At 45.5% G+C, this 14,217-nt stretch overlaps 1 protein-coding gene across 3 annotated transcripts in view; it reads left to right on the top strand.

The window, feature by feature from the left end:
• The window catches only part of ZCCHC2 (zinc finger CCHC-type containing 2), a 69,232-nt gene that overhangs the window by 13,403 nt on the left and 41,612 nt on the right, over positions 1-14,217 (top strand). For 2 of the 3 annotated variants that reach the window (XM_066246509.1, XM_066246510.1), the window contains exons 2-5: positions 4,565-4,676; positions 7,368-7,444; positions 9,875-9,946; positions 13,976-14,088. In XM_066246509.1, the coding sequence (XP_066102606.1) occupies positions 4,565-4,676; positions 7,368-7,444; positions 9,875-9,946; positions 13,976-14,088 (374 nt within the window). The remainder of the gene's footprint in view (positions 1-4,564; positions 4,677-7,367; positions 7,445-9,874; positions 9,947-13,975; positions 14,089-14,217) is intronic. The other variant, XM_066246511.1, reaches the window with a different exon arrangement.

Genomic DNA, 14,217 nt, shown 5'->3' with positions numbered 1-14,217 from the left:
CTTTGCTGAAATGAGTTACAGGAAGAGAAGTGCACACTCATGCTCTTTGTGTTCTTGTGTGTATTTTTGCACATGTGGAATTTTTAAATTTTGTCCAAGCATAGGAAAGTTCTCTGCTTTTTGTTTGGTCCTAACACTGACCTTTGTAAATGTGTCCATCCTGGCCTGCCATCTCCATGGCATTTCCATGGGAATCTGAACTTTGTAGAGAAAGTGGATATAGTTCCTCTCGAGAAGATTCTGTTAAACCTGTAATTCTCAGGTTATGTGGTGCCGTTCCCCTGCTCAGAGTAGAGGAGAGCCTATGGAACATGAGGAAAGAGGAGACGGCAGAACTTACCGGATGGGGACCTGGCCCTTTGGGTCGGCCCCTGCCAGCCGGTGGTGTGTGGGTTCTGGACTTTGTGCTGGAAGCATTTCACAGCATGAGACCAGGTGATTTGGAGAGTCAGTTTATTAACACTGGGGACAGTGAAACCAGGGGGGTCCTAGAACAGAAGAAGCAACAGGAGGCCTCAGCGGGGCTGCTTTGGGTTGCAGTGAACTCAGAGAAGAGGGAGGGGCCTTGGAGATAGGTTGAGAGGGTCAGCCCAGATCAGCTGCCATTGCCTACTGCTCCCCTGGTTGCAAGTCTTGGGAGGACCCTTGGAGTTGAGGAGATACAGGCCTGTGGGGGGACAAAGGGGGAAGGGAAGGTTGCTAGTGTGCTCCTGGAAGGGAGGGCAGACTGGGTCCCTGGGTTGTCCTCCCCCCCATCCCCTCCCATCCCCCGAGGGCTTTTAAGGGTAGAGATCTCAGGGGAGGTCCTGGGGAGGATCTCAATAGAATATTCATTAGTCCTCCAGGTGTGTCATTTTAGGGTCATATTTTCACTGATTGGCTGGTGTCAGGTCAGGGGGTCATTCATTAATGCAGCTGGTCCTGAGGTCAGCCATGGCATTTCTTGTCTGCTTTCGCTGGTTTTGCGGGCCTGGAGCTGAAACACACTTGAGGCCTGGACGTTATGCCTAGCGGTTCGTGCTTAAGGGCTGTATGCTGGCTCCCTTGGTCACTCCCCTACTAAGGGGTCTGACCCACATGCCTAGCAGCACGCCAGGGCAGGAGAGGCCAGGGGAGGGTCTGAACCACATGACCAGTGATACACTAGTGGAGGAAAGGTCACCTGGGGCAAGATCCTTGTTTTTCCAGTTTTGCCCATTGCTGGGCACCTGGAGCTTCCTGCCCTGGTGCCCTTCTGTGCCTGGCGTGTAGTCCTTGTTCTGTCTCCAGCAAACTGACCGTTCACCTTCGGGACCAGTGAACTACAGGATTCTGATCTCTGTAGCTCATGAGGCCTTAGATGAAAGCTTTATTAAAGTTAATAAAATTTCAAATTTTAGGCCTGACCTGTGGTGGCGCAGTGGATAAAGCGTCGACCTGGAAATGCTGAGGTCGTCGGTTCGAAACTCTGGGCTTGCCTGGTCAAGGTACATATGGGAGTTGATGCCTCCAGCTCCTCCCCCTTCTCTCTCTCTCTCTCTCCTCTCTCTCCCTCTCTCCCTCTCTAAAAAAATGAATAAATAAAATAAAAGTAAAATAAAAAATAAAAGAAGTGCAAAAAACCCCAAAAACATGTAATTAAAAAAAAATTCAAATTTTATAAATAGTTTCTAAAGTTAGTGTAAAAGATTTTGTAGCATAGATACATGTGGAGCCTTGGGGTGGAAAAGAAAATTTAATTAGTAGGTATTTTATGGGCTAATGACCTTAGGTCCTGGGATAGAATGAAACTCCCATTTTCCTCCCTAGTTTATTAAACAGGAGACTTTTCTTGCTTGCTAGATTGTGTTCTTTTTTTTTTTTTTTTGTATTTTTCTGAAGCTGGAAACGGGGAGAGACAGTCAGACAGACTCCCGCATGCGCCCACCCGGCACGCCCACCAGGGGCAACACTCTGCCCACCAGGGGGTGATGCTCTGCTCTGCCGTGACCAGAGCTACTTTAGCGCCTGGGGCCGAGGCCAAGGAGCCATCCCCAGCGCCTGGGCCATCTTTGCTCCAATGGAGCCTTGGCTGCAGGAGGGGAAGAGAGAGACAGAGAGGAAGGAGGGGGGTGGGGGTGGAGAAGCAAATGGGCGCTTCTCCTATGTGCCCTGGCCGGGAATCGAACTCGGGTCCCCCGCACGCCAGGCCGACGCTCTACCGCTGAGCCAACCGGCCAGGGCTAGATTGTGTTCTTAAACCCACTTCAGACTTTAAACATGTGATCTTGATTATAAAGCCAACTACTTTCTCATGGTTACTTTAATATTTGTGGAGGCAGCATAAAATTTTTTAAATTTACTTTTTATTGTGATAAAATATACATAACATAAAACTTGCCATTTTAACCTTTTTTTGGTTGTATAATTCATTGGCATTAAGTACATTCCCATTGTTGTGTAGCCATCACCAGCATTCATTTTTAGAACTTTTCCTTTACCCTAGCTGCACCTCTTTATCTATTATGCAGATGCTCCACACCTCCTCTCCAGCCTATTCTGCTTTCTGTCTCTGAGTTGGACTGCACTAGGACCCTCAGGGAAGTGGCATCGTGCATGTGTGTTGTCTTGTGTCTGACTTACTTCACTTAGCATCATGTCCTCCCGATTCATTCCTGTTGCAGCATGTGTCAGGGGTTTATTTTTTCTTAAGGCTAATATTCAGTTGTATACACACACACTCTCTCTCTCACACACACAGCACATACATTACATTTTGTTTATCTGTTCCTTTGGGCTGTTGTGAATAATGCTGCGGCATAAACCCTGGTGTACAATTATCTGTTCTAGTCTCTTCTGTGTGTACATCTAGAAGTGAAATTGCTGGGTCATATGGTAATTCTGTGTTCAATTTTTTGGGGAGACTGCTACACTGTCTTCCCTTAGCAGCTGCAATATTTTACATTCCCACCAGCAATGCACAAGGGTTCCAATTTTCACACATTCTTGCCAATACTTGTTTTCTGTTTTTTGGATGATAGCCATTCTAACGGGTATGAAGAGGTATCTTGTGGTTTTGATTTTTTCATTTCCCTATTGAAAACTATGTTTTTTTGCCTATTTGGCATTTATTTATATTTGAAAGGATGTGTACTTTTTAATTTATGAAACACATGGTAGAAAAGTATTTTATAGGAAATGTTTGACATGTTTGACTAAACTTCCAATTAACAAGTATTTGCGAGGATTACAATGCTTTATTTATATTGATATTAAAGTATGTATAGCAGTGTTAGGCCAATGTGGTGTTGTTACTTTGTACTAAATGATCCTGCCGTCTGGGTTAGGATATACAGTACATTGATTGTGTTCTTGTTAGAAGAATTCTCATGTACAACTTGTAAAGATCAGTAATAATGGAAAGTGGTGATTGCCATTATGCTGAGTGTTTCAGAAGTTGGGTGTTTACTTAAGAGGTCTGTGCTGTCCTCGTGAAGGGGTTCTCTGTAGGCAATCTTTATTTCTGTGGTTTTCTAGAGGAAGACAGACTACTGTATAAGGCTGAAACTTAGCTCCCCAGAGTATCAGACATGATACTTTATTCCCAGAAGTGGAGCTGTCAGCTGGCAACTCATACTCATTGCCAGGCCAGAGTGCATAATTAGACAGCAGAATCAAGTATTTTAAATTAGGATTCTTGGTAAGAGTAGGCTGTTCTGTTTGCTTCATTTCTTGACACGGTTTTAAAACATGAGTGTATATTACTTATTGCAAATTTGTGAAATTGTAATTGGTTCTTGAAACTGAGGTGATTTTGGTTTGAATAGGGTTTTCAGATTCTGAACATGAAAGGGGGTATATGGTGTGAGTGTTGATCCAGAGCCATTTCACTTTGCAGCATAACCAGTGTGTTATAGTAACAATGTACACACAGCAGTGCTTGAGTTCTGGAGAGCCGAACGTAGACGAACCTGCTGTTACTCCAAGCAGCGGTTCTCCTAGGAGTACAGCTCAGTCCACTTCACTAAGGATTGGCTTAGCAAACTCAGATTTAGAGCATCCAGTTCCCTTTAGGTAGCTTAACATCAGTAATCAAATCACTGTCCATACACATTCTTGTTTAGAAAGACCTGACAGATATTGATGAGACCTTTTGAAAAACTTTTTCCTAACAAAGCATCTTGTTAGACTGTCATAAAACCAAGTAATGAAGAAAAATTATATACTTATTCATGTGAAATATATACCAGTGCCCTCACATGTGGGGGATTAGCATGAAGGGTCCCATCTTTTACGTTCCTTCGATTCTGGTTTGCTTTGTTGTGGAATTGACATCACAGGCAGTTCTGCATAGTGACATGCAGCATGTCGCCCAAAAAATTGATAATTGATAGACTATTACTGTTAAGCAAAGATAAATATTGATACTTTTCCTTACTGCTGTGATACTTTGCACCTTTCTGCCCTTACTTTGTAATCACCTATTTGCTCTCTAACAATTGCTATTAAAATTATTGCTATTAAAAGTATAAGACTTTAATCTGGTTTATTTTTATGAACTCTACTCTTGTTAGTTGAATAACATGTGCCCCCTTTTTTGATCTAGAATGACTCTGCTCGTGGTGATTATATGCAAAGTAATGAGGCCAGTTTGATAGAACAAGCCCCAATACCTCATGGCGGACTTACTGTGGCACCTCATAGAACCCAACGAGAAGGTATGCTGTGTTTTCTGTTAACTTAAAGCATCTATCAGTGGAAAGATTGCAGAGTGCATTCACATTGCTTAGCCCTGACTCTTCTATCTCCTTTTTGGAGTAGAGAAATCCTGCCGGTCCTTGGTTTAGCTCAAATGCCAGTCCCCTGGCGTCTTTGAGTCCAGGCTTTGGCTCCTGCTGCGTGGCACTTGGCCCGTCCTCGCCTGTGCTCACTTGTCTGCCTTGTAGTCAGTTGTCTTAAGTCTGGTTGCACATCTCTGGGGTACAAAGACCTTAACACACTCCCGGGGTGTTTGGTATAGGGCTTCATCTGTAGTATAGTATCTTCATCTGTGTGCAGTGTCTACTGGGAAAATTACCGCATTCTCCCATGTATAAGATGCTCCTATGTATAAGACGCACCTTAATTTTGGGGCCTGAAATTTGAAAAAAATGTATTACATAAAGTTACTGAACTCAAGTTTTATTCATTATAAAATTCATACAACTCCTCATCTCTGTTAAAACTCCCATTCATTAGCTTGTCCTCATCTGTGTCTAATGACAAATCACTGTCTTCATATATTGATTGCCTCGTCCTCAGTTTCATCTATGGCGTTTGAAATGCCTCAACCACTGTATAAGACGCACCCAGTTTTTAGACCCCAATTCTTTTGAAAAAGGTGCCTTTTATACATGGGGAAATCAGGTAACTTTACAGAAGTTCACTGTAAGAGAGAAAAACATTTCTGAGAAGTCCATGCTTCCTGCAGCAGTGCGGTTTCAGTTGGGCCGGGCCAAAGGGATGAGAGACTTTGCGATGTGCAAAGAAGTGAGTTGAGACATTTTCTCGGCATCTGGGAGTCCATCCCCTGTGCTGGGGGAGAGATTGAAATGGGAAGTTCAGGCTGCCCCCCCGGGCTGCCTTGGGAGAGTGCAGGATGGAGGAGACGATCAAACTGTGAACTTGAATCATAGACTGCTTCAGCCAAGCTCACGGAACACGTGAGTCATCTGAAGCAGAGTTCGGTCCTTTATAAAAAAAGAAATAAAAATATTAAAAAAAATGGACTACGTCAAAATGCCAACAGTTAAATTGGTGCTATAGATAACTTTTCTTATATTCTTAGTTTTTAAGCTCACGGAGTGGTCCACGCTTTTTAGTTGAAAATGGCGAAGGTTGGAGGAGGATCCCGCATTATGGGCCATTGCTCACCACGTGCTCTCTTGTCCTCTCTTCTGGATTCCGATAGATCACGGCAGGTGTAACTGGGAAGCAGGCCACGATGCCTTAGTTCTCCCCTCCCCACTGACTTGCAGAAGTAGAGCTGCTTTATGTTCTGAACGCAGATCAATTCAGACGGCTGTTATTTAATAACTTCATCCTCTACATAATTTAATAGAGAACTTTTGCAAGCCACGACCCTCCCTTCCCTCTTGGGCCTTCACGGTACTGGTACTGCGGGAGCTCTGAGGCGCTGCCGCGTCACCCTCCCCAGGCTTTTGAGATTGTCTTTTGTCTGCATCCTCAACATTTCTCAGCCACACAGGGGAAACTGGCCCAGAAGCAGGCCACCTAATGCTGTATATTTGCAAACTTGTTCAAAAAATACTGGTAATGAGATCCCGTTAGTTTATTACAAATGTTTGTTTACCAGCCAATTTTTATATCTTATGTTTCCTGCTTTCTCATTGCCCTCCTTCCGTGATCTAAAACGTAATTCCTCCTATATCCTTTTGTTACTTTGTATATTCTACTTCATCTATTTTAACTTCTTCCTCTGTGGCGAAGTGAATGCTTCCCTCCTCTTCGCCATCTCCTGTCCCTGAATGCAACCGTGACGTGACACTAGTATGTTGAGTCACTTTCCTGATTTCTCCTGAGACTGTTACCATCTTCATTGCTGCCATCCCTATGGTTGTTTAAGTGCTGTTCCTAATGAATTAATCTGAAGTGTAGCAACCTGAGTAACAAACAGTTTTGATGATTATCATCTCCAGAACTAGTCTTTACTGCAGCACCTTTTTTTTTTTTTTTTTCATTTTTCTGAAGCTGGAAACAGGGAGAGACAGTCAGACAGACTCCCGCATGCGCCCGACGGGGATCCACCCGGCACGCCCACCAGGGGCAATGCTCTGCCCACCAGGGGGCGATGCTCTGCCCATCCTGGGCGTCGCCATGTTGCGACCAGAGCCACTCTAGCGCCTGGGGCAGAGGCCACAGAGCCATCCCCAGTGCCCGGGCCATCTTTGCTCCAATGGAGCCTCGGCTGCGGGAGGGGAAGAGAGAGACAGAGAGGAAAGCGCGGCGGAGGGGTGGAGAAGCAAATGGGCGCTTCTCCTGTGTGCCCTGGCCGGGAATCGAACCCGGGTCCTCCGCACGCTAGGCCGATGCTCTACCGCTGAGCCACCGGCCAGGGCTGCAGCACCTTTTATTATGTATCTTTTATTTTTAAACCTTTGGTGCTTAGCAGAGTGCTTGCAGCGACCTGGGCATTCAGCATGCTGAGGGACCTGGGAAAGACTACTTCATGGACAGATGGCACAGGGCTGTGCTTCAGGGTTGCTTGCTTGTTTGTTTTGCTTAATCATGGTTTCCGGGCAATGGTGAAGATGAAGAGCCGGATGGTGTCATGTTTGTCACGTGGGGTAATTGAAATGTGTGACCGGTCTCCGCAGAACGAGCCCGCATGTCTTCTTTCTTTCTTTCAGCCGTACACATTGAGAAGATAATGTTGAAAGGAGTCCAGAGAAAAAGGGCTGACAGATATTGGGAGTACACCTTCGAAGTAAGCTCCTCTCACCTACAAAACATGCCTCCTATGCTATGTTAAAAAAATCTTTCGGAAAGAATGAAACACTCCTGGCAGGTTTGCTAACTTAGAAAAGCTGTCCTGTGTATACGTCTGTCTGAATAAAGGGAAAGCATTGTGTCCCGTGTGTACTGCATGGTTGTACCACCACGTGAAAATTCCTCTCCAGTTTTATTAAAGAGAAGGAAGAGCCTCAGATGGAAGGTGTAAGGCATATCTTTAGAAAGGGAAAGGAAGCACGGTCCCAGTATTGTTAAATCAGGCTCACGGGCCTCGTCTTTCCTGGCCCTGTTTCCCCATCTTTTCCTGCTCTTTCTCCTTCTCCACGATGCTTCTATTCCTTGGCATTTGTAGCCTTGTTGTCTCATCTTTAAGTGCTATCCTGTCATTCTGTCCTCCATACAGCTCTGGTTAGTGCCCAGCTCTGTTAGGCCCAGGTCTCCTTCACGCTCATTCAGGCTCATGTGGATTACTTGGTCATGTCTTCCTTCTTCCTCCCTGCTTGGCCTCCCTCTTCCTCTCCCTCCCCCTCCTTCTCCCTTTCCCCTCCCCCCTCCTTTCCTCTCCCTCTTCTTTCCTGCCCCCCCTCTTTCCCCCTCTCCCCTCCTCCGCCCCCTCCTCTCTAAGGCGGTGCACGCCTTGGACCAAGTGGAAAGATGCCACGTTTCTGTGCTTCCGCACTTGGGTTCTTCCCGAGGTGTTGCTTGCACACACTGGCTGTGCCTTCTCATGAGGTCACTTCCGGTCCTCCAGCAGAGTAGTGTCTTCACTCCTCCCAGGTCCCCTGCCATCACACCGTCCACAGATTCTTCTGTCCGGGTGACATGCTTTTCCTTCCCCAGAGGCTCTTGTCTCACGGAGAGCAGGAATCTCCATCCTCTGTCATCCCACCTTCTCTGACTCGGCTTAGTACTTTGTTGAATGGATTTCAGAACTTGGGCTTCTGCTTTGTGGGAGAAATTTCCTCAGTTTGCAGATTTTAAGCCTTATCTCCACTTTTCACTGGACAGTTCTGTGACATGTGGCATAAGCCACTGTTTGCTATCTTCCTTCAGTTTCTGATAGCTGGAGCTCTTAGATGCTTCCTTCCTCAAGGTCAACGTCCCCTCGCTCTACTCTTGGACCATGGCACAGCTGATGTCCCTTCCGCTCACGGGCCAGCTCAGACGGATGCTCTGAGGTCTTTCTCGGCACCCATCTGGTCTGCTCCTGCTCCATGCCCACTGACGGAACCTTTGTGTGTCTGCTTATTTCTCCAGCTCCTGCGCTCGGCTCTGACCTTGGTCAGCCGTGCCTTCGGCTGTCTCGTCCACTCCTGTGTCCTTTTCCCTAGTCAGTGTCTGACACAGGTAGCTGCTCATAGCTAAAAATCATCTAAAAGACCTGTCAGTTAATCAGGATACTTGCTTTGAGGGTTGCCAGATAAAATTTTGTATGTCTAATAGTTCCTCGAATAGCACCTTTCAATTAACATTGTTTTATTATGACATTAATACATACCCTAAGAACTTAACCCTTGTTTATATCAGTTAGCTTGTGGTAAGATAGGTCTTATAATACATTGTTTCATTTAAGGTGCAGAACCTGTCAATGATGTTAAATGAGGACTTTAACTGTATTTTTAAAGTGTTTGATTAATTATGATACAATTAGTTGATAAACCTTAGATATTATCATAGTTCAGGTATCTACTTAGCTCAAATAATTGTAAAGTAGAAATTATTAGGGGGCAGCCATTGGTCCACTGAATTAAAAGTATCAAAGAGGTAAGGTAGCACAATAGATTTTTGTTCTGGTTTTCGTTTACGTAGGGTCGAATCTAAGTAAGTTTGAGATTTAGTTTCTCCATCTTTAAATGGGTCACACCTCCCCTAACCATAACCTTAATAGAATTTTAAAGAATTGAGGTAAAGATGAAATCTCTTCATAAATCCCCATAAAAATACAATATGATATTACCAGAGAGGGGTTAGTAAGCCTTAATTTCTCTTAAGAATGTTTGTTTCACAAGTTGTAGGAGTTGAAGTTTTTCTCTTCCTCGGGGCATGGAGCTGGCCCGGCAGAGCGTCATGGAGAGTCCTGCCACCACAGAAGGGAGGGATGTAAGACGTTGCCCTTCCTTAGCAATCCCTAAATATACTCACATTTTTAAAAGACAGCTTTAAAAATGAAAATGTGATTTGAAAGGGGTTACTAAAAATTTTTTTAGTAGAATTATATCAGTGTACAGTTAATTTGAACAATTTGGAAGAAATGATGACAAAGCCAGATTAACTCTAGATTTCTAATTGTTAATCTTAATAAAATTTAAGTAAGCCTCTTTGGTTTTACACATGGCTTTTCCCAGCCATTTCCCCACCTGAGAAATAACCATATAATATGTGTTTTTGTTTTTTTTTAAATCAGGTAAATTGGTCTGATCTTTCAGTCACAACAGTAACAAAAACCTACCAAGAACTACAGGAATTTCTACTGAAGGTAAAAGTATAGATTTTGTTGTTAAAATCGTCTTTACATAATCTACAGAGTCCAAAAACCTTTACATCAAAATAAATACCAGGAGTATAAAAAACAGATATACAGGTTGGAGAGCTCTCTGTGAACACTGGCTGTAGAAAAGGTCATGTTAGCCTGCACCTAAGCTTTCTTGCCTTACATTACCAATATAAGGATACAATGAAGGATTTTCAGCATCTTTTTAAAACAGTGGAGCCCTGTTCCAGCTTCTTTGCCGAGCTGTGTTCCGGCAGTGGCTGCTGGCAGCAGTGCACCCTACGAAAGCCTGTCTGCAAAGTGAGAGGAGCTTGTTTGCACTTGGTGGTGGTTCTCAGCCCTGACAGCTGTTCGGCTCCCCCTGTGGACCGCCTTAACTATGTCTCCGTTTGTTCCTTCTTTGAGTTGCAGGTCCTCCTTCACTCCCCACAATAATAGAACCTCCAGAGCATTGAGGACAAGGAATAATGGAAATACCTTCCAGAATTGCAGGGGCAAAACATGTCTTAGATCATTTTTGTTCCAACTCTCATCTCTTTCTTTTATAATAATTTTATTTTATTGGAAAGCACGTGGGTAGAGATAAGTATTAAAATAAGGGAATAGGTTTAAATGGTTAACCAATGAATTACTGTATTTCTCAGTGAGCAAAAGTTTTAAAATTTATTGTTAATAACATAAAACAAAGTCCAGAGCCAGGAAACATTCCCATCTGAGTGACTGACTTTCAGGGAAAGGTGTGACATAGTTAATGAACCAGTGACATTCAAAGTTTTCAGGACAGTGCTGGTGTCTGAGTTCTCTGCTGTTCGTCATAGATGTGTTCCTTCCGGTCACATGGGTGTCTCTTCACTCACAAAGCTAAGAGCTCTGTGGCTCTGGCTGCCCAGCTCTGAGCAGCATGTGGGTGCCAGCTGCGGAGCACACGGTCCCTAGGCCATCCGTGTCTGCCCCCCAGGTGCACACTCCCAGGGACAGCTGGAATAGTTCCATTTTCCTATGGCTTATTCTAAATGAACTCTTGGGTAGGAGCTGAGACCTCCCTCACCACTTCAAGGCAGTGAACTAACCGCGTGTAAAGATGGGGGGTTATTAATTTCTAGTTGCCACATGTCATATACACCTGACATGTCAGCCTCAAACAGGTGGGGAGGGAAGAGAGCAGTGGCAGGTGTGGCATGGGCACTGCTGTTGAGGGCAGAGTAGAAGGGGCTCCTGGCTGTTGCTCTGCTTACTGAGGGACAGGGAGGGGCGGCCCCACCCCACCCACACTTGCCCTTGTAAGCTGCATATCTGTGACTCTCCTCCAGTCAGAGAATAAATCGTGAGCAGGGCTCGTGGGTTAGAGAGAGCAGCACGCTTCATTGCTCTTCCTTCTGCTGCTGCCCCATGACCGAGTCCCAGTGCTGGCGGGTGGCTACAGGGTGGACAGCCGGGGTGGACAGACTGGGCATTGTTGGTGGTCTGGGTGGGTGGAGCCCAGCATTGCCAGCTGCCATGGCTGGGTGCTTAGTGTGAGTGGGGGTGCTGCTTACCTGGCCCCTGTGCCAAAAGAGTGCGTGCCCCATCCCCCACCGGGGCCTGCCCCCTGGGTGGAGTTCTCCCCCACTGGAATGCCCCAAAGTCAGCTGCTGGTTATCTTGACACACTTCACTTTCATCACCCACTTTTTCTAAAAGCTTAGGTACTTAAATGAAAATTCAGCCCCAAATAATAATTCACTCTTCAGAGTCATGGTAATTAATGATTCCCCCTGCTTAGCCAACATTTGAGTATAATATCTTTCTAAAATAGGACAAATGCCTTATCGACTTCTATGAAATAATCAGTCACATTGTGTACTTCCAGAAATTAGTTGCCTTTTTAAAATACACTTTCATGTTTACTATGTATCTTCTTTACCTTCCTTTTCATCATCTACAGAAGTTAAGAGCAGGACTGTCCTCTTGGCAGCCTGTACATTTGAACTTGTGTAGTTGCTGTTTACCAGACCTCCAGTTTGCTGTGATGGGCAAGGTTGAGGCTGTGGTCCGTGCTTCCACATTCTTTCTTTCCTGTGACTGGCAGCCTTTGTCTTCTGTGACCTCCCAACCGCCTTCACTTGCTGCTGCTTAGCCACTGTCTGACACCAGTCTGGTGTTTGTCGTGACCAGAGTGGACGCTCTGTGGGGGCAGGGCCTTGCTTCTTAGTCATGGCTATGCCCACAGTGCCTAACGCAGAGGTAGAGTTTGAGTGTTTGTTGACTGAACGAATGAACAAGGGAGTTATGGAAACTAAACTGTGATGAGGTCTTGTGGGTGGCTATCCATTTGGCCTCTGTGCTTTTAAAGAACTTGCGATAGCGAGGTGTAAACCTTGCAGCACTCTGAGCCTGTACTGAGGCTGAGCCAGGGCTCTGGAGGTGGGAGGCAGGGGGGCTGGAACGAAGACCAGGAGGGAGAAAACCCAAAGCAGTGACTAGAATAGAAGAAACATGACTTAAGCTATATTTTTAGCAAATGTGCCTTCTTCTAAGGCTGTAAATAGTCTCTGGAAATTCAAGATAAAAACCACTTGAAAGTAAATCAGTTTGCAAATAAATGCTGGTGACTACCCATCCGCACTCTGCCCGGTCACGTTAGCACCACTGAGCAGGTGAAATGGGTGTGCTCCCACCTTGCTGCTTCTGGTGGAGGCAGACCCCTCCACGAAGCTGGTTTTATTTGGCTGGAGACAGCTACTCGGAGAAATCCTGTTTAGAATGAGGATAGTAGATGTCTAGTGTCCTAAATCTATTAAAGCAGTAATAGCAAAATGTAAGTACTGGAATGAATAGTCATTTCTTTGGAAAATGTGTGGATTCAGAGCATGTTTCTCCCTGTTAGTGGTCATAGGACCAAAGTGGGCATGTGGAAAGCCAGCACAGACATGGATATCAACACGTCAGTACAGGATTCGGAAGAGATTCATTCTAGTGCAACATCTCGAGTCTAAGGTCTAACTGTGCCTCAAATTAATAATACTTTTTGTTACTTTGGTTGAATTTTTAATTTCTGAACCGTAGACTCAAAATTCTGATTTCTCAGAGCAGCACTTACTTTGGGCTCTGCAGTGAAAAATCAAGATGTAAATTAACCATTCTTAAAGCTTATGATGTTCCCGGGGCCCCTTTAGATACCTTGTCAGTGGTTTTGCTCTTAATTTTAGTGAACGTGCCAGGACCTCAGGGCTTAGTTGCAAGGACTGGTTATCAAAAGTCACATTTACAACCTGGAATTCTGGAAAGACTTGGAAAGTTAGTTTTATATAGAATTATTTTATTAAGATTTTTAAAGAGGAAACTAATTACTAAATATAATGACTTAAAATTTTGTTTTTAATTTAAAAGTTTTCTTGGCCAAGTGATTTTTTGGTGTGTGTGTGTGTGTGTGTGTGTGTGTGTGTGGTTTCTTGTACGTTGCCCTGTGGGCACCTGCACCACATCAGGAAAAGGATTTCTAAACCTTTAGTGTCTTTTTTTTAAAATGAAAGTTAGATGTGGAGTTCTCACCCCGTTTTTCACACCCCATTCCTTATTTGCTGTCTGGCACCAGTAACCTGACCTCCCCGAGATTCAAAGGAGGCACAAAACTGCTAACTGCAAAGGCAGAGATAACACTTTTGAGAAGACTGTTTGAGGATAAACATCATCCTCACTGCACTATGCAGTGTTCCCTGTAACCAAAGAACCCCGGTGTGGGCGTCACGTTAGTTAGTGTGGCGTATGGACGTTGGAGAGCTGGGTAGATGCAGGCATGTCTCAGAACCGTGCTGGGAGCGGCTGCCGCCTGCTCCCGGGAAGCCCAGGGTGTGTTTCCCTGTGGGCACACCTGTGCCGCTGCAGTACGGGGTGCTACATGCGGTGATGGAGGACAGGGCTGCCCAGGAGCTGCCCGTGCAGGTGGCTGGTCCCTCCGCCGAGCCTGCGGCTGGGCACAGACGTGCTGAGCAGCCCTGAGACGCTCAGCCCTGGCCCTGCTCTTGCTGCCTTCCAGCTTCCCAAGGAGCTGTCTTCGGAGACCTTTGACAAGACCATCCTGAGAGCCCTGAATCAGGGACCACTGAAACGGGAGGAGCGGCGACATCCCGACCTGGAGCCCATCCTCAGGTAACAGCGCAGGACACGCGGCACAGTGTCCAGCCGGGCACGGCTGGCCAGACTGCCTACCGGGCAGCTCCCAGCCTCCTTCTCGGGCCACTTTCTGGAGCAGACTTTCTATCTGCTGTTGTTTAGGCC

The sequence above is a fragment of the Saccopteryx bilineata genome, chromosome 11, assembly GCF_036850765.1.
Source record: "Saccopteryx bilineata isolate mSacBil1 chromosome 11, mSacBil1_pri_phased_curated, whole genome shotgun sequence".
Lineage (NCBI taxonomy): Eukaryota > Metazoa > Chordata > Mammalia > Chiroptera > Emballonuridae > Saccopteryx > Saccopteryx bilineata.
The sequence above is the reverse complement of the archived record's forward strand: the minus strand, read 5'-3'. Positions and strand labels throughout refer to the sequence as shown.